The 24,716-nt window shown below is 48.1% G+C and overlaps 1 protein-coding gene across 7 annotated transcripts in view; it reads right to left on the reverse strand.

The window, feature by feature from the left end:
• Positions 1-24,716, reverse strand: part of MDGA1 (MAM domain containing glycosylphosphatidylinositol anchor 1) — a 162,365-nt gene that overhangs the window by 64,358 nt on the left and 73,291 nt on the right. For all 7 annotated transcript variants that reach the window (XM_064158839.1, XM_064158842.1, XM_064158841.1 and 4 more), the window contains 3 exons: positions 20,052-20,321; positions 19,328-19,657; positions 15,054-15,347 (listed from right to left, as the gene is read on the reverse strand). In XM_064158839.1, coding sequence (XP_064014909.1) covers positions 15,054-15,347; positions 19,328-19,657; positions 20,052-20,321 — 894 coding nt within the window. The remainder of the gene's footprint in view (positions 1-15,053; positions 15,348-19,327; positions 19,658-20,051; positions 20,322-24,716) is intronic.

A 24,716-nucleotide genomic window follows, 5' to 3' on the forward strand; every position in this document is an offset into this window, starting at 1 on the left:
CTCTATTAATTATGAAACAAAAAAGCTTTATCTGTCACAGCTTTTCATGAACGTATCTTCAGCAGATTGCTGGTTAGAAAGCATCACCACCTTGCACATGCTTACCAAAACTGCTAACAACAGAGGAGTTTGTACTCCCTTTTCTCCAGGCCTGGAAGACACCACTGGTCTCAGAGAAGCACATGTACTGGAGCTATGGAGAACTCACTCCCCTAATGGAAACCTCCTGTCTTCTGTCTACACTACTACTGTGTTTCCAGAGAAGCAGCAGCAGAATACCAGCCTTGCTGCTGCTGAAGTAGATGCAGCCCTGCAGCTCTTGTCTTTCCCTCCATTAGGAAGAGCAGTGTCACTTCTGACAGAGAAGGGTGTTGAGGACTCCCAGAAATCACTCTCCAGGGCTCAGGATCTCCTCTGCAGCAGACAGCACAGGAAGGAGGCCAGAACAGAACTGGCAATCATTCAAGGACAGCAGCACGCTCCTTTGACCCCTCCATCTGGCTATCAGCTTTGTCCTGTCTCCTCTGAATTTGACCAAGAGAGGAAAATTCATTAACAGTCCTGCTCATTGGCTAAATCTGCTCTGGCATTCGATTTTCCAGGCTGCTTCTGTGCCTCACCTCAAACCGGGCCAACGCTACAGGAACCATTTAGAAGACCAGCACCTGTCCCACAGGCAATTTTCTTGTGTTGAGTGAGGAGGACCTATGCAGCAGCAGCAAAGGCAACATGCAGGACAACTGGGAAGTACACAGTGCTGCTGCTCTTGGTGTCTGGATTCTGGTCCAAAAGATAAATGCTTGAAGCTGCTTCCATGAAGTTTGCATTCTTCACATCCCTGACTTTTCTGGGACACAAAAGCAAGGCTTCCTCATTCCTTCTTCAAAAATTACCTTCCTCACCCGTTGCATCAAGATCTGAAAGTGGACCCTGGCCTGAGTCAACTCATCAGCGATTATCAGCCAGAGGGGCTGTGGTAGTAACAGGACACTGTAACATGGATTCCTGCTCTGCACAGCCTTTCCATGACAGACAGCACTACCTCACAGGATCAGGCACCCCAAGTGAAAAGGCTATTTTAAACAAGTTTCAGTAATGTTTGCTGAGCCATCCCACTGTGGTGGGTGGAGAGAAGATATAATCCCATGTACAGCTCTGGAAAGAACCTGTAAGGACTTAACTCTGGGAATGTCTGTGACTAAAGCTGTGGTGAAAGTCAGAGATTATGTCCTTTTTGCAGCACTTCACTGGGGTCTGTGCACCCTCACGCAATAACAGCAAATCACAAAACCACTATCAAAACACAAGAAAGGAGGGGAGAAAACTTCATCTTGACAAGCTCTGAGGGGAAGTTTGTGAAAGCATCCTGCAAATACCGGAGGGGATAAAATCGTTCTGCACCCTCCAGGCGTGTATTGCCTCTGGGAGTACAAACAGGAACCCAGTGGTTCAATGTAACCAGAGGGGACCTCAAAACAAACAGCAATAAACTTGTTAATTCCTCACAGATTCCAGGGAAAAAATCATGGAATGTGAATGTGGGATGCAACTTTGCAGGTTAAAAAAGCAATGCTCTTTAATACAGCTTTATGGGTCCTTGGCAGACAAACTGGGTAGTGTTTGAGAAAGCAACAAGAAAAGTAACTATCTTGTCATAACATCCTCAGGCACTGCGGAGCCCCTGGCTTGCTTCCACACGACAGACTAATTGCAGATGTAACACTGTTCAAACGCCGCCCACACCAGGCGGATTAAAAACACACTAGCTGGGAGAGCTCAGCCAGACACCCCAAACGCATGCTTGCACCACTAACTTCTCCCTAGTAGAGCGAAGGCCTTCCTGGGAAGACTTCTCTGCCAAGATCCCATCTTAAACTGATGCTAGTTTGCTTCTTCACCAAGGTCAAAGATCCAGCCAGCAAGTTGGTGCAGCTAAAGCACAGAAATGACAAAGTCCTCTATTCTGGCTTTGTAGCCAACATCACACATAACCAGCTGTGGTGTCTGAATGACCTTACATCCACTTGCAGCTGTCATGACCGAGTGCAGGATTTTGCACAGCTGTGGGATGTGGCTTGTGTTCTGATTCTTCCCTTCCCACACGAAGGCAGCATCCATAAACACCTGTGTCAGGATAAGATACCAGTATCTGCAGAGAACGTGAGACACTCAGCAGTAAATAACGCACTGGACAGGTACCTCAGAGAGGATAACCTGGTTTGCATGATGGAATGAGCTTATGGTAACCACATTCAATTTCTCCTGGATAAGATAAAAGTCTAGAAATAAAAAATGAGGATAGAGTATGTCACCCTTATTAAGAAAGAGACAATGACTTCAAGAGGAACCCAAGTTGATGTAATGCAGTGAGCATCAGCTTTCAGCTTAACTCTTTAGTCCAAAGATGTCCAAACTCTTGGATGACTAAGCTGAAGCTTACTAAATGTGTCATGAGATGGGCATCACCTCTGCATTAGTGAGATAATTTCTGAAACTCTGCTAGAATGATGTTGAAAAACAGCTGAGAGAGTGCCATAAAAATGAATCAAGGGCTGGAAAACATGCCTTGTGGCAAATGGCTAAAGAAAGTCTTTCTGGATTGCACACTGCAAAAAGGCTAAGGGATTACTTGTTCTGGTGTTTGAGACTACACAAGGAAGAGACTGCTGATAACAAATAGCTCTTTATGTGAGAAGGCAAAGGCATAAACAGCTTGTAGCTGAAAACTGAAATAAGACAAGCTTAGATTAAGTCATGACAACTGAACCATGAGAGTACAAAAACACTGGAACAACTTACTGAGGCACACACTGAATTCTCTGTCACTTCACTCTCTGTGTAGATGCTGCACAGAGAACGTACAAATAATCCAAGTTCAGATTCACAAAGGTAAACTCACTTTGTTACTCAGCTCCACCAGTTAGAGACTATACTTGGCATGTAACTAACTCTCCTGTCTAGACAAACAGCACAAAGTGGTAAACCAGAGACTCCAACAGCTTTTGCTTTTTCACAGCAATCAGGAAGCGAGAGTCTCAGCATTTTGGGTAGCTGAGTTGGAGCACATAAGCTTCTCCAAATAAGCACCACCACAAAACCAAACCATCTTTCCTCCTCTCTCTAAAATCTGTAGGTAGTTTCATTTGCATCTTCTCATTTAATACATCTGAGCTGTTTCCTAGGAAGTTAATTAGGATGAAAGCTTGCCCATTTTCATGTGTAAACTTGGACTCTTCCAAAGCTCCATTATAAGAAGTCCAAGTGGAACACAAAAATCCCCAAACCACAAAATCCCATTTTCAGTGTTCCTGCTTTCCTCTGACCTAGACAAAGACCACCATCTTCTTTAGACCCATTACGTTCTTTGCAGCAAACCACCTTAGATGGAGAGCTCCCTTTCCCTGGAGCCACAGTTCTCCATTTCAGAGTGCACCAGGATGTTGGCTAAAGGGTCTATATTATGCATAAGCTACGAACTGCTCAGAAAATCCCAGCAGACTTACGACTATTAAGCCCATCTATATTGCATTAAGCTGTTATTAGCTACTGTATTCTAGCTTATGCCTAGGACAGTAAAATACTTCTTTGTGATTAGCATTTCCTATGAAAAATGGCACTATTATTTACTGTTTTCTTGACCTCAATCACAGACACTGTCAGGAACCCCTACTAGTTTGGCACTCCAGCCAATTCCTCCCATTAAATATTTGGCTGAGTTGAGCCAAGAGCTGTAGCATATTTGCAATGGATGAGGTCTACAGCACTCATTTCATCAGACTGTGAAAGCAGGCCACAAAGGATCAAGACCCTACAAAGGGTTGCCTGGAATGGCTTTCAGTTGCCATTATTTCTTTAGCCCACAAGGATTTATCCCAGGTGCTTCTTTGCCATGGCTATGGAGTAACTTTCAGACTCCTCCACATGCCATTCACCTCCTTGCAGCCTGGCAAACACGTAAGCAGGCTCAGGTATCAGCTTCCTCCCAGTGGACACTAACGAAAAATGGTCACGTTTCCTGCAGTCACACAAGACCCTAGAAACAAGGAGACTGAAGATCAAATAAAATGCAACAGGTCTGCACTCAACTAAGACATTTAAATGCATCTGTCAGTTCCTGGGAGCAATGATAGTTTTGCAGGTCCATCAGCAGGCTCATAAAGGAAAACTGACTCCTTACCTCCAGACCTGGGGGCCAATGAAATGTGCATCAGAAACAAAAGCTAGGATAAAGCAGGAGCATGTGCACACACGTGTGCTTACTTGTGTTTGCAATAGGCAAAGAGGAATGGAGATTGGGAACTGTATGAAGAGAACCAGGGTGAGAGGGGTGCACATTAGAGATATGATCTCTGCTCGTTAATGAAATGCTGCTTCCTGGCTTCAAAGGGAAAAAGAGTTTCTTTCTCAGAGGCTGGCACGAACTAGGAACTGAACAATTTTTCCACATAGAAAGCTCTAAAAGGCCTCTATGCCCCTTCCTAAAAACTGAACCCTCAGCCTCCTGGTACCATGTTCCAACACAGAACTGGCAGGATGAAGACCTGCTGGGATGCAGAGCAGCCTGAGTACCTCTGAAATTTAATTCTCAGTCAAACAATAGCCTTACAGCAGTGAATGCAACTGGTGCTGCTTCAGAGCTTGGGGTCAGGTTTTCTGCTGGGGCTTCCATTAATAGCAGGAGCAGCTTGGAGTCTTCCCTGCATTAGACCCCTCCTCAACAGTGGCATTGCTATTCTGAGCATTGCCTCCATGGGCCCGCCACAGTTCTCCAGCAGGGCAGGAGAAACCAGCTCTGCCCTGGGGCCAGGGCGCAGTAGGCAGCAGGTGAGGAATGGCTGGAGAGCCTAGTGTCCTGGCTTGAGGGGACAGAAGCTACTCCACCCCTTCCCAAAGGAGCAGAATGGAAACGCTGCACAGAGGACTGGGAGCTAAATGGAAGCACTGCTGACAGGCGCGCCGCAGTGCGGAGCACACAGCTCACCTGCACCCTCGGCCTGCTCCTCCAACCTGGGCCCTTCCACAAACCTCACCAGGCCAGAGCCTTCCAGAACCCTCCCCCAGCCAGGCCAAACACCAGGCCTCAACACCCCCCTTCCATGCCTCCCTGTTTCTCCCCCATACCAGGCCTGAGTCGCACAGCAAAAGTTAGCTTTGCCAAGGCTGCAGAAGGCTGCAAACCTCCCCCACACTGCAGGAGAGCTGGGACCAGAGAGAGGGAGAAAAGGGCAGAACAGGCACTGATGTCCTTTTATACAGAGGTGCAGGCTGATGGGAAGGGAGTAACAAAGATTACCCTTTCCAGTGGCCACCCCTTGTACTCTGGTACTTCTGGAGGACCTGGGTCAGTGCAGCCCCACGCACAGCTCCAGGCTGAGTGGGGAATGGCTGACAGCAGACTTGAGGGAAAGGCCCTGGGGGTCTGGGTTGATGAAAAGCTCAACATGAGCTGGCAATGTGGGCATGGAGCCGAGACAGCAACTGTGTCCCAAGCTGCAGCAAGAGCAGCGTGGCCAGCAGGGCAAGGGAGGGGATTCTCCCCTTTTACTCTGCTCTCCTCAGACCCCATGTGCAGTCCTGTGTGCAGTTCTGGAGCCCCCAACACAAGCAGCACATCGAACTGTTGGAGCGAGTCCAGAAGAGGCCACGAAGATGCTCACAGGGCTGCAGCAGCTCTGCTCTGAGGACAGGCTATGAGAGTTGGGGCTCTTCAGCCTGGAGAAGAGAAGGATTTGAGGAGACCTTGTAGTAGCCTTCCAGTATCTGAAGGAGGGCTACAGGAAGGCTGGAGAGGGACTATTGACAAGGTCTGGTAGTGACAGGATGAGGAGTAATGGGTTTAAAGTGGCAGAGGGGAGACTGAAACTAGATGTTAGGAAGAAGTTCTTTACAGTAAGAATGGTGAGACACTGGAGGTGGCCCAAGGAGGTTGTGAATGTTCCCTCCCTGGAGGTGTTCAAAGCTAGCCTGGATGTGTCCTTAAGGGACCTATTCCAGTGGGAGGTGTCCCTGCCTATGGCGGGGGGCTGGAACTAGATAATCTTAGAGGTCCCTTCCAAACTAAATCATTCTATAATTCTATGATTTAACAACCTCTATGGTTCTTAGACATGTAACACCTGCTCTCACTCCAGCACAGCTACCTCCTGGATATAGTTCATGGCCCAAAAACGACAGGAGAAAAGTAAAGGTACAGGCATAACACCATGGCACCAACAAGAAGGGTAGACGAGCCTCTGCTCTCCTGGCCCAGGCCCTGTGTCAAGTCTGATGTCCTATGCCCTCCTGCAAGTGTGGACAGCTGTTTCCACTTTTCTGTGCCTCAGTGATAATTCAGTCTCTGCACAAGAGCATGAGAAAATTAACTGCTATTTTTGCCTGCTTGGTGTCTTCCTGGTTCCCCATGGGAGCTCTGGTCCATGTCATCTCTCTCCCAACAGCTGGACACTCAACAAAGAACCATAGAATCAACCAGGTTGGAAGAGACCTCCAAGATCACCCAATCCAACCTTCCACCATGCTCATGTCCTAGCCACTATGAGGCAGAATTTGATAGGCACAAGGCATTCCCCTTTCCTGTCCTGTGATCTCAGCCTTAAAATATGAGAACTGACAGTCATTTTGTAACTCCTCCAAACACCACCTGCCTTGCCCCTACGTCTCCTGATACCAGAGTTACTGCATATAGCACACACTTTCCCGAATCTCCTTTGCTGAGCTGTCAGCATCAGCTCCCTCTTTTACAAGAACAGATGTACAAACCTTCCCACTCACTTATCTCTCCTGTCCCCAATCATCTCCAGTGTTTTTTCCTCTTTCAAATATACCCACTATAGTAAATCAATACCAGCACTCCCCACACGTTCAGATTCCAGTAACATCCATCACCTCTGTTAGAGAGCATCTTAGTATCCTGTGTTCCAGGATCCGCATCTCTTTCTCTGATTTGGCCTTGTTACCACATCCCCTGGACATGTAATGGTGCTGTGCAGACCAAGACAGACAGCTTTGGCAACAGCTGCTGTGCCAAGCTCATTATCTCTGACCTGCCTACTGGAGGTAAGCACGTGGCAGAAGCATTCACAGTGTATGTTAGAGAGCAACCTGCACTACATCCCCATGTCAACAGAAGCAGAGCCAGGACAACCTCTCCCACCAGCCAGGATGACTCCATACAGTCTGGATAAACAACTGTTTCTCAGTTTGGAGATCTTTCACATAGGTGGTTTCACATGGCCTAAACCCAAACAACAACAACAACAACAACAGGGCTTAATCACAGCAGTCTCTTGAGAAGGGAGGGACGGGAAGGAGTGGGTTAGTGCCCACCAGTACTCTGGCAGCAGAACACTCCTGTGGCTTAAAGGACACATTTAGGTGAACCCCACACATACATGGCTTCATAGGCACAACACAAAACGTTTGAAGGATTTGGGGGCTGGATTTATTCATCCAAACAAGTCAATTTATAGCTAAGTCCTACAGGGAAAAGAGTTGCCATGCAGGAAGACCTTAAAAGAAATGTCTGAATTATTAGAGTACAAGATGTGGCATTCAGCCCTGAAAGTGTCATGGTAGGACAGCAACTGTCCACAGAAAGATGACCAAGACTGTCTGACATCCACTTATCTCTCTTTTCCTGACAAAACTGAATCTCTCTCTCTTGATAAAATTAAGTTGCTCTTTCTGGAAAATCTGGCAAACCCCCCAAAACACCAAAAAAAACAACAGATCATGGCAGCTCATGGAAAGTGTACTTGCTTCTCACAACAATATCTGAGAAATGGATTATCTGACTTAAATCACTTCTCTGCTGAACAAAAAAAATCATCTCTTGAGCCAAGAAGCTCTCACACAAGCTTTAGCTCAGCCCTTCATTACAACTACAGAGGTGTTTAGAGATGAGCAGTGAGCTGCACAACGGCTGCTGAACGGCAGTGCAGGCAGGCTGCAATCTCCTGTAGCCCAGGTCTGCATCTCCCATCTTCCTGATGCACACATCTGGGTACCATCCTCTTTTTTCTCAGCCATTTACCCGGGGCCCAGGAGGTCTCCTGATACTTTGCACCTGGCTCATGGTGCCACAGACTGAACATGCCAGATTGGCAAACCTGCTCCACAGCCTCCACTATTCCAGTGAATTCTCCCTACCATCTGGGCCTTCTGTGTGTGTCTTACATCTCGGGTATCTACTGGCCACCACGGCGTGCAGTCACACTCTGTTAGACCAATTTTAATCAAAGAAGTAAATTGGAAAAGATCCCAGGGGGGCAGAGAAACTTCCCAAGAAAATCTTGGGGAGTGATGACACATGGGAACCTTTCCCACAAAGCAGGAGACAGAGATGACACCACGGTCTGGCTAAGCAAGTTCCTAAGCGCTACACACTGAGGGGGAAGATTCAGGCCAGATAAAATTCATACAGCTGCTTTGCCCTGTGAAAGACACTTTCCTCCAAAGCTGCATAGATCAAATGCTACAAGACAGCACACCTTAGGCTTTTGCTTTGCAAACACAAAAGTGGTCACAGAGAAGAAAGCTTTAGGTAAGCATTCTTAGCTTGTCAGACTACCTATCCCTCAGTGCTATGACAAATTCTAGGCAAACAGGAACCATCCCCTTTTCAGCCACTCAGTCTGAAACTGATCTAAGTGCTGTCACAGCCTCCATCTGACAGGCTCCAGGACCAATAGAGATCATAACTGTTAAAACAAATCTGAGGCCAGCTAAGCCTCTGCAGTTGTTACTGTGCTCTGGACCGTGGCCACTTGAGTTTACAGCCGTGACAGAGTAAAACCTGCTTCCTCCTCTAGCTTGTCCATAGACTGACAACTCCAGTTAGCAGTCAGTGGCCCAGGCACTGGGAAGCAGAGTAAGCAATCGTGATGCAGCACAGCGAAGGACAGGGCTACATGTACAGACGCAAGCTCCAAGCAACTCAAGCCCAGCCACTGCACCGCCAGTGAAGAGTGTGCTGACAATCAGGAACAAAACCTTCTGCTTTAACAGGAGGAGCAGGGAGGTTCCACATAATGATAGACACATGGAAGTGACATCTATACTTTCAGCTTTGTCACACAAACCTCCCCATCAATTAGTGGATAAACAGGGAGGATTTCCACCAAAGTGAGACCAGACATCAGGTGGGACTTTGCTCAGACTGCTGGTCTGAGGTCACGTCCGTGACTACAAATGACTTCCTTCTTTTCCCCGGTGAAAGTCTCCAGGTTTGCAAACACTGAACTTAGAGAAGGCACAGCTTTCCAATGGCTTTGAATACCTATGTATCTTCCCCAGAACATCAGCTCCTTCTTGAGCTTTTGACAGTTTAAAATCAACCAGAACATTCCAGAGTTTTGGTTGGTATGAGAGCCTGGGACTTCTCCCTCTTAGGAACAAGACCTGCATCATTTAGAACAGTGACAGTAAAGCATGAATCGAAGGGGAGGAAATCCTCAGTCACTGCAGTGGTAGAAGAAAGAAAAAAACAAAATTTAAAAGCTAGCTTCTGCCCCCAAGTTAGCTCCTGAACTGCACCCCTCAGCTTGGAGGAGGGTATCAGACGTTGACAAATACAATTAAAATAGTTGCTATTAATAAATATACACAGAAATTAAACCAGTCAACCCTAAAATCTTTAGCAGATGGCTCCAGACTACAGCTCCAAGGCCAAGCAGCAAGACAGATAAGCCAACTCAGCCACAGTTACAGGCAGCCCTGGCCACAGACAGTCGCATTTCTCTTACACTCCCTTCACACAGGTAGGATAGCCTCAAGGAGCTCTCAGAAGCCAAAAGCCCCAGTCCTAGCCACTGTGAAGAAACACCCCCATGCCAGCAGCACATCTCAAGAGCAGTTTTAATGGAGTAGTTAATATCCAGGCTTATGTTTCAGAGGGGGCAGGGCACCAGCAAAGAGCACTGACATTGAGCAATGGCTTCAGCAGTTGATCAAAGCAGTTTAATGCATTTACATTTCCAGTTGCATGGATCCAGCAATGCTTCTTCCTTATTTACAGTATCACTCCCTCCTCCCCTCCCTGTTCTTCTGTTTGCTACATACATAACAGGGGAAATTGATGCTGACTATTGCCTGCCTGATGTACAACATTGCCAATGTGTTCAGCAGGATTTTAAGCAGGAATGAGTCAACACAATGTGACCAGGAATAACATTTGCTGGCATGCAAGCTTGAATAGGAAAATGTATCTCACCTGAACATTGGCTTAAGTGAGAAGGGCAACAGACGTCCCAGCAGGACATGTTTGGGATGCATTCCAGGTGAGGGCAAAGCCAGATCTGGTGGTCACTGGTCCTAAGGCAACACCTTAGACAATGTCTAGGAACATGCAGTGTCTCCTGTCCTGTTAATCATGGTAAGTGCTCTTCCAAAAAGAATGACAGTCTGCTTTTCTGCTTACCTAATACTCACTATACTTTGAAGACGAACCACAATAATCCACCTGCTGCTTAATGTAGCAAAACTCTACCTAAAGGCAACAAGCCTAATCCTTCAGAGATCAGCCTCAGGTGATTATGTACTACTATTCTGTATCCAAGAGGAGTCACATCTGCAGGTCATGCTGTGACAGGGAAGGTGACACACAGGTTAATTCCTTTTGCAGTCTTGCTTCCTTCCAAAATCTCACCTGCTGTGTGATCGAAAGGTGAGGAACAGGATCATCTTTCAGACTTGACTACCCAAACCAAGGTCACCACTGTGCAAATATTTCCTCTTACACCTTCGTCTGGGCACTTAGAGACACTAAGACTTATGGCAAAGACAAAAGTCTGCTTAGCCATTCACCAGAATTTGGTGTGCTAATTAATACCTCTCAACAGAGAAAACAGGTTCCCTACTACCAGGCGTTGGTGATTATTCAAAGAGGGAGGGTGATCAGGCGGGAGCCATGAGGGAAAATAAAACTTCTGGGGGAAAGTACTGGAGTAGACCTATCAAGGATCAGGTGTGATGAGGAGTGCAGGGCTGAGCCGGACTTTATCCAGAAGGTTATGACTTGCTGTTCAGGACTGACAAAGTATCAGAACCGACACAGTATCAATGAAGTAGGATAAGGTACTGGGCTCGCAGTTTACACCACACTGTTACACGAGGCTTTAACAGAGCAAATGTAATGTTCACCATGATGAGTCAGTCATCTCAACGGCCGGTTCTAGCAGTAGCTAGAATTTAGAGCCACTACTCATTTCTGTAATTCATGGAGATGCTATTTTTCAAGTAAGCTTCTAGACACATGGCTAATGTATTTTTTGCAACTTGTTACTATGTACTTTGTACTTGCTAAACTTGTGTCTAGGTAGCACCTTTTTCACTGACCCACACATACAGACTTTCCTTTCTCCTTCCATACATATTGGCTCAGATGAGCCAATACTTGGTCCCGAAAAAAGCCTTGACAAGAGCATCAGCAACAGCATTGGTATTTTTACCAGTAGCACTCTGCCCTACCATTACTATTTTTACTGCAAGATTTTGAAGTGCTATGTTTATCATGCCCCTCAAATCCTTGAAGAAATGGGTCAGTGTTATTTCTGTTTTGCATCTTGTCTCGAGTTTAGGGAGCAAAGACAGATGCTCCTTATGCCTTCGAAGAAAAGTAAAGGAAACATTCCATGCAGGATTGGAAAGAATTAGAAGTTTGAGTGGAAGCATTATTCACAGCTACATATAACTGCACAAAGCATACAAAATACACAAATTCACAACACATACTACATACCAAGTAAAACCTTCCCCCAGACCTAAGTGCTCCTTTCTCTGCCCGGTCATGCCTCCCTACATAAAGCCCAGCCAGGCCAAAATTTGCGTAGAGAAGCAAAAGGAGCCAGGCTGCCCAAAGCTGCAGACAGGCCTGAAATCCTTCTCCATACTCGAGAAAAAGGCTCACACATTCCCAGGAGAAGAGAGAAGGGAGAAAAACAGAAGTGCTGGCCGTATAGGCAGCTTATAAAGAGGCAGCAGAGTTATGAGACAGAATGAGAGTTTACAATTTCCTGGGTCCTGTCCAGTCCTGTGGAGGTCTGCACTTACTGGCTTAAGACATTCCAGTGCCTTAAATGCATGGCACAGCTAAAGGAAAAGATGACAAGACACTGCCTCTCCAAGTGGTAGCCAGATCCCCAGGAGTTCTGACAAGCCCACGCTCTCACTCGCATGGGTATACAGCAGCTCTTCACACTGACCACACAGCTAAAAGGCTTCAAGGACTTTCATGAACTTATTCATCTTCCAGAGCTCTGCAGCTGATACCAAGAAGTCCAAGACCATCCAGCCTGTCATAAAGCTGATGCTAGACAAATACAGCTTGTAAGACAAAAGGACAGCAAATTTTCTGCTTGCAAAATAAAGTTTAAAAACAAAAGCTCTTTTTTTTTCTGACAGCTGACAGGTTCTGATTCTACTGCCACCATCTCCGTGCAGTTCGTAAGGCCTGTCTCCGGGCTACCTTGATACCACACAGCATTGTATGCAGGAGAGCAGGGGAAGAAAAAGAAAAGCAAAAGCAAACACAGAAACAGGTTCTGACATCTAATCAGATCTGCTGTATTGATTTTGCAACTTTAGCTTAGGAGCAAATCAGAAAAACAAGCACATTATCACCCAGAATCCGCCCTGCCTTTGAGCAGGCAAGCAGGGCAGGGGCTCCCAGTGCACACAGAGGCACACCTGCCTGCACGCACACCTGCGCCCGCATCCAACACGTTTCGCCCCCGCGGCTCTCCGCTGGGCTGCGCTGGCTGGGGGAGGTGGGGGAAGCGCTCATCACAGAGGCTGCAGGAGCCACACGATCCCCATTTCCAACAAAATGAGAATTCCAAAGCAAGCCACTGAACTAATGAGCTACCTATGCTGGGCAGCAGTGTTCCAATCAACAGCAGCAGGCCTCCTCCGCCTCAGCACCCACCTCTTTGCAGCTGCATGAACAAGGAAGAGAAGGATAAACAGAGACTGCTGTTTGCTGGGGCTTTTGCATGGGTGGAAAGGGGGAAGCCTACAGAAGGGCCAAGGGCAATTCTTGCCTTACTTTCTCAGGTGACAGTTTATTTTCATGGTAATGAAGGGAGGAAACTGACAGCCCCAAAACGAAAGTGTCCTGCACAGGCACAGAACAGGCAGTGTCACTGCAAGCTGCTTCCCCAGTTCCCAAGCACCCGGAGACAGCTGAGGTGTACAAATACTCAGTACCCTGCTGGCTCCACCTAGGATTAGGGTACACAGAAATAATGGAGAGGGCAAGAGGGCTGTTTAGGTGGGCTGCTGCACAGAACATGCTGCCACTGAGTGAGATCACAATAAAGTGCTGCTCGGCCTTGGGAAGAGCTACAGGAAGAGTATATTGAGCTGCTTTTTACACAGAGGTTCATCACATCTTTGCCTTATTGTGGGGGTCACATCAAAGGCTCTGCCTTAGAGCAGCTTCTGGCTTGTACCTATCACCCTTCTTGTCATACCCTCCTCCCTCCAGCCCAAGCTTCAGAGTCCCCTAGTAAGCCTGACACTGCATCCTACGGCATGCACTGCTGCTCCCTCTGCAGGGACTACAAGGGTCAGCAAGGACCGCCAAGCTTTCCAGCACGAACACTGAACCGGGACACCAGCAGGTTTGATCGTTCTTTGCTCCAGAGTAACATTTTGCTGCATCTCCCACCAGTTCTTGGGGCGACCAGGAATCCTCCTTCTTGCCATGGCTCATATACCTGATCTAGTCTGCCTACAAAAACATCTTAAACCAAGACATACATTTCCACCCTGCTTAAGGGAAGCTTCTCCCCACATACTTACCTGCATGGAAATCTGCACACATTTCCCTATCTCCAGCCTGTAATTTAACTCCTGCCGTGCTCCTGAATGGAAAGGAGAGTTTTCGAAGATCCCTTTTTAAAACGAAGTGCCTGCAGGATTTCACACACCTCTCCTTACTGCTGTGCTCCCAGCAGCTCCTATCTGTGAGCACTGTGTGGTTGGCTCCAGCCAGGGTAGCCGCCGCAGTCTCACTTCTCCCCTTCCTGCGGGGAGCGTGGCAGCAGGGCTAATGAGCGCTGCTGTGTTTGGTGGAGGCTCATCAGTAACACAGCGCAGAGGCAATGTGCCTGGGTGCAAATTAACCCGTTCCCTACCCAACCCACACCTGCCAGATCCGCACTGCAGGAGGTCAGCAACTGCACTGTCCCAACGGGGCAATGTCTGCAGGGAGGGCTGTTCCTACGGTCACAGCTCTTTCTAGATCAAGGCATTTTACCCACCTGCCTTCTCCCTACCCCTGTATGTCAAAGCACACTGAGTCAAGCAGACACTCACTTCTTCAGAGTGAGAACACTCTTCAGGGAGAAGATGAGGCAGCCACCCAAAATGGACACCAGCAGCATCCCTCCCTCTATGCTCATTTCTGGTATACAGATATTGCCAGGTACTGCTGGGAGCACCACTCATTGCTGAAATCACTCAAAATACCACACACTAAGAATCACTTTTCTGTTAGTCACAGCCTTATTGCATGGAAACCACTTGGGAATTTATAGTCCCTCTTAGGGTCTGCCTGCTTTTCAGGCAGCATGGTTCAGACATGTCCAGAAAGGACAGCTGGGCTAAGGAAGATGAAGAAAAGGTTATGGGGTAGAAATGGTCTAATTTGCTACCTTTTGAGTGCTTTCCAAACTTATTAACAAATGCTGAAGGTATTTTACACACAAGTAATGCACATGCACAGCCCTCCTCCCCACCCCCCAGCAAAGCTGCTATTCTGCACTCATTCACTCACAGGCAAGTGGAAAGCACTGTGTACAAACACACCCACCACCTCCTCTCTTCCACCTGCAACGCACTAGCCAGACAGCATCCTGCCCTTCACCTGGTGTACTGGATCAATTAAATACATGTGTTCAAAAGTCCCCAGACAAAAGAAACATTCCTCAGTCCAGTAAGAAAGGTCAACTCTGCCTGAAAGCAGCACTGAGTGTGTAAGCCCTGCTTAGCCCACAGGCTTTTGTGTGCACAGGCATTCAGACAGCACTGTGGTACTGTTGGGTTATACTCACACTGCACGTTGAGCTGCACCAGAGCTTCCCGGGGTCTGATGTTAAAGCCATTGTACCTGGCTGTCTGGCACTTATAGGTGCCGCTCATTTCTCGGCTCACACTCTCCAGGCGCAGCTTCCCATCATACGTCTCCATGGTCATTGCTCCCGAAGGCATGGGGGTCTCCTTGTCTACCCGGGACCAGATGATAGGAGGCTTGGGCTTCCCTCGAACCTCACACTGCAGCTCAGCCCTGGAGCCCTCCCGGACAGTGATGGTGGACTGACCCTTAGGGACGCTGATGGTTGGTGGCACTGAAAGGGAAACAAAAATGGACTCTTTCTACACCAAGTTTCCAGTAAGCAAGGAACATTCTTGAGATGCTCGTGCCTGAGTCACACCAACAGCCCTCAATCCCAAAGGTTTTCACAATGCAAACTCTATAGGAACACACTGCCTATGTAAACCATCCTATAGGGTCTGGAGCTTCAAGGTAACAAAGGAAGATCCCAATTTCAACAATATATCCCAACACCAGTAGCATTTGGAACCTTCTCCCAGCTCCCACACCTCTGGTTGCCAAATGCTGTTGAGCAGCATGGCTAGCACCAAGGAACCCAAAGGCAAAAGCCTCTTTGAACCACTTCTCGACTGCTGGTCAGTGAATTTCCCAAGAGGAACTGCAGTCTTTTGAAGGCAAAATAAAAGTCTTATCTGCTGAGGTATCTAATTCCCTTGTACAGGTCAGACCAAAACCAAGACTTACAAGATTACTGCTCGTAGATGATGTCTCCAGCCTTATCAGATATCCAGCATACCTGTGTGCTCCTAAAGCACAGCAAAATCCCAGCTCTGTTAAGTGTCTGCTTACTTTACCCTGAGCCTCACAGCATGCTTGTTATCTTTGGCTCACTTGAGAGAGATGAGTCTCAGCAAAGACCACTTCTGGATGTCCCATCTCTTCCAGGCTGGGAAGGGTTTGCCCAGCAAAAGTGCTGCTGAACTAGGGATGGAGTTGAATGCACGGAACATTGAGGAAATATCCAGCTATCAACTCTTAAACAAAACTTTGCTGGTAAAGCTCAAAAGAAACCCAGTGACTACAGCTAAAGGGTGCAGAGGTGTCAGTGGGAACAGGCTTGTTGTTCACATCCCCAGCTCCACCAAGAACCTAGGACGGGAATGCTGGTGCTGAAACCTATGTAATACTGACACTTTGCTTGTATTAGGCTTCAGAGTTAAAAGTTCAGCTGAGGTAAATGTGACCACAACAGTTTTCTGAACACTCTTTTTCCAGCCCTTACTGGTGACACTTGGATTGATGCTTCCATAACTGCAAGGGCCACATACTTAGTTTCCATTTAAATCAATGTGGAGAACTCAGAGGCTGACCGTTGTTGGCTCGGTTCAGCTCCAGCAGTGGAGAGTGTGCTACAGTAATTGTACCTGTTACAGCCCACAGCTGCTTTACAAGCAAATTCAGGGAGGCTCCTGCCCAATCTACCTCTGCAGTGACCTCCCTGCATGATGGGGAGGCCACACTTTCAATTTGCAGATCCCCTGTGGGCTGGGGAATTTCATCACACCCTGTCCTGCACAGTGTGAAGGGACAACAGCATTCTGAATGCCTGACACTGCCAGCAGCCAGTCTCCTGGTGAGAGGGAATTTTCTCCATGGGGAAAAGCTGTAAATTGCATTTGAAGATTTTTGTGTTTTTTTTAATTAAAGCTGTTTGCCCAGAACTGTTCAGTGGAGGCAGCCACCCTGGCAAGCTCAGGCTTTGCTCAGTGGGGAAACATGGAGCCACCATTACCACCCTCCTGCTCTGATTCTGCTGTCTGAGGAAAATCTGCTAGGTTTCTGAGCGGGAACCACATGTTAGGGATGGTTTGCTCCTCTTTGTGGGGATGCTGCATGCTGGACAGCCTTGGCTGCTGCATGGAGGGCTTCTCCAGCAAGCGTGGCTGTTTTCACTCCCTGGCTCACAATGTGGTCCTGCTGGCCATGGGCTGCTGAAGAGAGATTTCAAAACACCCCAGGCTGAGGCTACCCCTACACTGTCCTGTCTCATCAGAAGCATCACCACAAGCATGTGAAGGCTCTGTCAGACAGGCCAGAGCATGGAGCACCCTGCTACCACAGACACCTCCTGTAAAGCAGCAACCTGCTGGTGCTTGGACCAACACATGCACCAGTGAACACTGCCCAGTCTTTTGCTGGAATCACCAAGGGTCTTCCAGCCCTTTGCACCATTCCACCCTCGCAGTGTGAAATACAACTGCACTCTGCCATCTAGTGATTTTGGGCAAAAGAGACTGTCCCACAAGGTAAGGAGAGATGGCTTTGCACCAGGACTGAGGCTTTGCACCTCAGTTCTGTTTCCTGCTGGTACAGCAGGGTTGTTGCCTGTCAGCACAGAGAGGGCACTGCCTTCCAGGGCTGTCACCAAAAGGGAAGCACCATTCTTTGGTGTTTAGTTGATCTATGGCAGAGCCAGTCTCCAGCCTACTAATGAGCACTGGGTGCAGCCTCGGTGAGACCAGGCTGGCAGGGAGAGGGGCAGCCCAAAGCACTGAAAGAAGTCACAGCACATTCTGCTGGGGGCCTGAAGTGAGCAACATCCAGAATCAAGACTGGGACCAACCTGGCTGATTGATCAGGCAAATGTCAGGGACTGAGAAGAAACTTTCCGTGAAGGTTCTGGACAAAAACTGTGGGCGGTTGGCTCCCCTCAGGAGTCCTCATTAGATTACTGGCCCAGTGCTGCTTTGTGCTGTACCCTCCAGACTCTGGAAAGGCACAAGACAACATGGACATAACGGAGAGCAGAATTTGGTGCACCATTTCTCCAGAAGCAAAAACAGAGTCCTGAGACCATGTGTTTCAGTCATCAAGATGACTGACAAACACACTTTCAGATCATTCCTGTTCTCACCAAGTCTTTGGGTGAAACTTTGACCCTGATTTTAAAGGTGGGAGGTATTTATAGCACTTGGACTCTTACCAAGACTGCCCAAGATGGATTGCAATTGCTATCCAGTAAACATTAGAGCTCTTCACAGAATTTGCTGGGACAGATGACACCAATCTCCTGGACACAGCTCTGAGAGAGGAGCATTCCTCACAAGTAATGCCAAAGAGAGGAAAGAGCAGCTTGCTTTCTCTTTTACTCCCCAGCAGACAGACATTTGAAATTTAGTGAAATGCCACCCCTCTTCCTTCCTTCACAATTTAGAGGCCTCTTTGAACAACCACACTCTGAGTCTGTCTCTGTAGCTCTGCCAAGACTGCACTTCGGATTTTTCATAGGGAGAAAAACATAAAGGAAGATCCTACTGTAGCCTATCTGGACTTCAGCAAAGCCTTTGACACTGTCTGCCACAACAAGCTCCTGGCCAAGCTGGCAGCTCCTGGCTTGGACAGTTTCACTCTGAAATGGGTCAAGAGCAGGCTGCAGGGCTGGGCCCAGAGAGTGGTGGTGAATGGTGCCACATCCAGTTGGCAGCTGGCACTAGTGGTGTGCCCCAGGGATCAGTGCTGGGCCCAGGCCTGTTCAATATCTTTATTGATGATCTGGACCAGGGGACTGAGTCCAGCATCAGTAAGTTTGCAGATGACACCAAGCTAGGAGCAGGTGTTGATCTGTTGGAAGGTAGGAGAGCCCTGCAGAGGGACCTGGACAGGCTGCATGGGTGGGCAGAGGCCAATGGGATGAGACTGAACAAGGCCAAGTGCAGGGTTCTGCACTTTGGCCACAACAACCCCAAGCAGCACTACAGGCTGGGGACTGAGTGGCTGAGAGCAGCCAGGAAGAAAGGGACCTGGGGGTGCTGGGAGAGAGGAGCTGAAGATGAGGCAGCAGTGGGCCCAGGTGGCCAAGAGAGCCAATGGCATCCTGGCCTGGATCAGGAACAGTGTGGCCAGTAGGACAAGGGAGGTTATTCTGCCCCTGTGCTCAGCAATGCTCAGGCCACACCTTGAGTGCTGTGTCCAGTTCTGGGCCCCTCAATTCAAGAGAGCTGTTGAGATACTGGAACGTGGCCAGAGAAGGGAGATGAAGCTGGGGAGGGGCCTGGAGCACAGCCCTGTGTGGACAGGCTGAGGGAGCTGAGGGTGTGCAGCCTGGAGAAGAGGAGGCTCAGGGCAGAGCTCATTGCTGTCTACAACTACCTGCAGGGAGGCTGCAGCCAGGTGGGGTTGGGCTCTGCTGCCAGGCAACCAGCAACAGAACAAGGGGACACAGTCTCAAGTTGTGCCGGGGGAGGTCTTAGGTCCCCAGACAAAGTGTCTCACCTGTCTCCGAGGAGATGTTCACTTCCACGCTGAGGTCAGGAATGGGTGCTCCCTGGAAAGTAGCCACACACAGGTAGGTACCATAGTCACTGAATCTCAGGTCAATAATCTCCAAACTGCAGGTCACAGGTGGGAGCTCAGGGTCATTCCGAGTGATGAGCAGTCGGTCTGAGAACCTGGCTGGTTTACCATTCTTGTACCAGGAATAGACAACCTTCTCCTGAGGAACAGCATCTACATGGCATGAGAGCTTCAAGTCTTGTCCTAACTGGATGGTCTCGCTCTCTTTGATCACATCAGGGGTGATTTGGAACGTGGCATTCTTCATGGCTGGGATGAACACAAGTCCATAACCGGTTAGGGACCGCAAAGTGTCTTGTGTAAGGCAGGATTACAACTCTTTGCTCTTCAGGACAACAACATCTCCATACAAAATTCAACAGAAGACTTCCCACAGTTACACTCCCACAAAATATCCCCAGGGCCTTGCATCTGGCAGTCCGGGATCATACTCCAGTCCAGAGTAGTGCTACAGCCCAGGATGAGGCTGTAGGCAGCACTAGCACAGCTGTTGGCCTAGATGTAGCGAAGATTACACAGGCACTTCTCCAGAACACTAATCAAGGCTAAGTACCATGTTCACCCTCAGTTGCACAAGGTCAGCCAGGATAAATGCAAACCTAGCCCCTCCAGCCCACAGACCCTGAGAAACAGTGAAACTTACACCTCACCAGCAGGTTCACTGTCTTCTTTGCTGGGTTCCCCACATTGTTGATGGCTGTGCAATTGTAGTAGCCAGAGTCTTCCACACGGATCCTCCAAATGGTGAGGCTGCCTCCTTGCACAAGGCTGCTGGGGGGCATGGGGCCAGGAGAGTGAGACCAAAGCACCTCTGGCTGCGGATCACCACCCGTCAGAGAGCACTGCATAGTGATGTTGTCGCCAGGGTTGACCACCAGTGTTTCATTGACAGACAGCTTCAGAGCAGGTGGAGCTGAAAAAACACAAAGAGGGGCACTTCTGAGCTTGAAAATGACCCATCCACTTGCCCATGCACAGCTGAAGGGTCCATGGATTCATCACCAATCCAAGGAGCTCATGAACCTAGAGTATGGCATTATCATGTCTCTGAACTAGACCATGCTGATTCGTTATGGTTAGAAAACACCACGGACAGGACTCCCCTCTGCTGCAGAATGGTGGTCACACATGCTAGTGCTTAGGACTGGGGCACAGCTAGGTTTGATATTTTATCAGTGCCCAGTACAGGTTCTCTAGGGCCTAGGACTCATGTCAGGGAAAAAAGAGCTTGATGAACCCTGCTGCACAGGCAGGAGTGGCAACCAGACAAAATTTGGCAGTGGAAAACACAAAGCTAGAGGCTTCTTGACACCTGGTGTGAACTGCCACAACAAGGCACAACAGCAATGGAAAGCCACTGTGGCTCTGCATTACTTACCTGCACTGCATCCAGTCCACTATTCTGCAGACAACACAGTGCCTTCTGTTCTCCCTGTATCTGACTACCCTGACTCTAGGCAAGCCCTGTGGAAGCAGTACTAGAGAAGAGGCTCAGTTGGTAGCTCCTGCTGCCTGCAAGAGATTGTTACAAGGCACAGGCTGAGTTTAGCATGTCAGGATCCGGCCCAAAGCATGCTACAATGTCTACCTTTCCTGGACAACACTCAAAATCCCAAGGTAAGGTCAGGTGGAGCATCAGGTGCATACCCAGTCACAGCCTGCTCCTTCTGCCTGACCACCAGACCTTCACCCTTGATGGAGAGGTGAAAGGATAGGCTCAGAGGATCCTGTTTGAACCCAACAGTTACTTGTGTTCAAGTACAGCTGAGATTGAGTCACTCCTCCCATACAGAGCTACAGAGTATGAAGAAGGCGTTCTGGGGAAGGTCTGCCATCAAAAAAGAACCACAAAATGCCTCTGCATCTCTCACATCCAGCTAGACATCTAAGAGAGGCAAAGCCTTTGACAAGCAGCTGGCTCTTAACGCCCGATGCAGAGGACCAGGACCTATCTGCATCTTAACAGAAGATAAATAGCAGCTTTTCACATGCTCCTAAGTCTCTTTTCTCTCCATAGGTGCCAAATACACTTTTCCACAGACCTGGGGGCTACAGACCAGTCACAGACTGGTTCAAAACATCCAGACACCCTTTCCTCAGAACAGCCTAGTACCTGGGTTTGGTTTATTTGATTTATACTACCTCTGCACCCTTCTCACTACGTCCTCCTCCAGGAGCCCAACGAAAATAACCCTTTCCTACCCATTCTCTACTTCACCCCATGAAAGGCCCTTTAAAGCCTCTGTCAGCATCATCACTGGCTCCATTCAGAGGAGGCTGAGAAGTGGCAGTTCCCGACACAAAGGCAGCAAGTATGTTTAAAAGTAACAGCCATAATAATGCAAAATAAGACACTGTTCCATATTCATGAAGCCTGATTTAACAGCATCATTATTTCTGCCTCTTCTCTCCCTGGGCCTTGCATTAATGAGCTGTGCTGGATTTGTGTTGGATCTCTGAATTACAGGCCATACAAACAAGGCAAGGAGGAGGACTGCTCTCTCCTCAGCACCAGCACCATAATTCAGCAGCACAAGCACTGCCACGCTTTGGGGCACTGAATCAAATGCACTCTCCCTGGCCACAACACATGCTATTCATGCCAGAGGTGCACAGCTGTGCCTAAGGAAGAAGGTGGCTCCTCCATTTTGAGGCCAGTGACTGCAGCCCCTGAATTTTGGAAGGCACAGCCTACACTCAGAGTTTATGAGCAGACCTCTTTGCTGAAGTCTTAGAAGTAGTGTGCAAGGGTTAAAGTGCACTAATCTGCAAAGGAAGGATTCCTGTGTCCTCTCCAAGATCCAGGTGGTTTCACAAGACGTTATAAAGCTCAGGAACACAGCAGCTAAACTCACCATGGCCACACATTCCTGCCATTAACAGGCTGTCAGCTGAGAATATTAACACCAAAGAGTTGCTCCTGCCCACTGACACTGAACCGATCTCAGGTTCACAGGGCACAAGCAAACAGATGCAGTGCCTTGCCTGGGAGTCTCCATCCATCCCTGTCAGAGCCAGAGAAATGCTGAGATTAGCCTATGTCCAGAGAGATGTTTGAGTTGAGGAGCACAAACCAGAGGTCCTGCAGACTCTGGCTAAGAATTAGGGCTCTTGTAGCATTTGATGTGCACATGTGTGATCAACACCCGCCTTGCTCAGTTCTGGGCAAGGCAACATGGAATAAGAATGACAAGTTGGTGCAAACACTGCCTTTAGACAGGTTGTACATCCATGCAAGGAGGTAGAGAAACAGCAAAGCTGCCACCCACACAGCTCCAGGCAGCACACTCCCATGACAGGGCCCAAAATGGAGCCCTGGCTGTGGCAGCCTGCGTGGGCTTCCACTCTCATCAGCAGACAGAGGTTAACAGCCTGCAGACAATGTTATGCAGGAGATGAATCTCATTTATTTGTAACCTGTAGCAATTCTTTTTGTTCTTGGCTCAGAAAATCTGCTGGCGGAGTCTGCTGAGCAGCAAGGGGACCATCAAAAACAAAGAGTCACTTTCAATTCCCTCTGAAGTCCAATTTGCTGCAGCAAAACTGCAGGAGAATTAACCTGCTGGGCTGCTTAATTTTGCAGAAATTGAGGAAGGGGAAAACATTAGGCTGACCCTACTGGAGCAGGTGTTGACAACCGAGTGCTGAGCTGGCCTTGTGGCTCTGCAGTCTCAACCTGCTGCTGTAGACCCATGCACCAGCAGCAGGACAGAGAAGGAGCAGGGAAAACCTCCTTTGCATTAAGCCTGCACACCGAGTACCCATCCCCTCCTGCTATGGCCAAGATGCTGACAAAGCGCTTGGGAGGAGCACATCATCTTGTTGGAGACTATGATCTGCCCAAAGGCCACTTTCAGAGGAGCTAAAGTGAGCCAGCTGAGGAACAGAAATTGAACAGGGAAGATTCCTTTGACCTGACATGACCTGACCACCAATTCCCCTCAAGGTCTGTAGTACTTGGGTCTATAAATATTTAAGAAATCAATTTTCATACACCTCCTCACCCTTTGGGCCCTCATCAGTTGCAAAGGCATCCTGAGTGAAGCTGCTCAGGATTCTGGGCACAGCCAAGGCTATGTAGGCTGTTGGGTTCTTTGCAAGAGGGAATGAGAAGATTTATGCAAAAAAGGAGAGTGTGAAAGATTTTTATTTAAATATTTTCTCATCTATGCACAACACAACCTGCAGGGCAAGTAAGCCAGATAATATTTCATGTTATACAGACCTGTATTATTTAACACAGACCCTACTCACACTGCAATGCCAGCTTCATTTTCACTGCCAGCTTTTAACACAATTTGCTAGAAACACATTTTCTATGGCCTCTTTGAGCTTGTAGAGTCCACTGCAAAACTTGCACCTATAAATAACCCACAGGAGAAGAAGCCCTAGGCAGATGTGCTATGTGGGACAGGGTCGGGGTTTAGCCAAGTACTTCAAGAGCTGGTGTAAATTCAGCCATAGCACCAGCTTCTGATCTGGCCACAATCTGGAAAACACATTTTCCTCCCTCACTCAGTAAAGAGGCAGGACCAAAACAAAGATAGGTTTTCCTGTGCTTGGGCTGGCAGTGAGGAGTGGACATAAGAAAAGATTTTATTTACTTCAAAAATAAAGACAACAGGGAAGAAAATCTGTATAAGATCCCTTTCTTCCTCATGAGCACAGTCTAAGTTTTTAAAGGGAATACTCTAGCACTCACTGGTCTCATCCTGAGACAAACTCAGGCAGTGGAGTAAATGGCTTGAAACATGTTCAGAGATCTTAATACACAGAGAGTATTTTTTCTGACATTAGGTACAGTTCACTTTTTAAAGTTCATTTTTTTTGTTCTTTCTACATAAATCCACGCAGCTATTGCTCAGCACCATGGGCTCAAGCCAGATCAATCAACATAATTTATACAGCATCAACAAAATCCCATCAACAGTTGGCAGCATCAAAAGAGTTCTGTTTCCCTGCACAGTGACGCGAGGGGCGCGGACTGCTTCGTGATACATCAGACAGGTGAATAATTAAATCAACTCCAGTGCCTTTCTTTCTGACCATGGGATAGCCCAGGGCTGGAAGTGACTACTCAACACTTAGCCATTATTCAGTGCATGGTGAGGCCTTTACAGGTGTGATTTTCTAAGAGCTGTGGAAATCAGGCCCTTGCAAGCACTTGGTACGTGATACCCAGTTCTTGCAAGTCAAGCAAGAGGCACCAATCTTATTCTGTTTGCAGCTGGAAGCACACTCAAGCACTGCCAGTATGAATATGCGTGCAAAATTCATTTATTGGGAAGGCACCAGAGATAATTTGCTT

This window comes from Pogoniulus pusillus, chromosome 18 (genome assembly GCF_015220805.1).
Source record: "Pogoniulus pusillus isolate bPogPus1 chromosome 18, bPogPus1.pri, whole genome shotgun sequence".
NCBI classification, from domain to species: Eukaryota; Metazoa; Chordata; class Aves; order Piciformes; family Lybiidae; genus Pogoniulus; species Pogoniulus pusillus.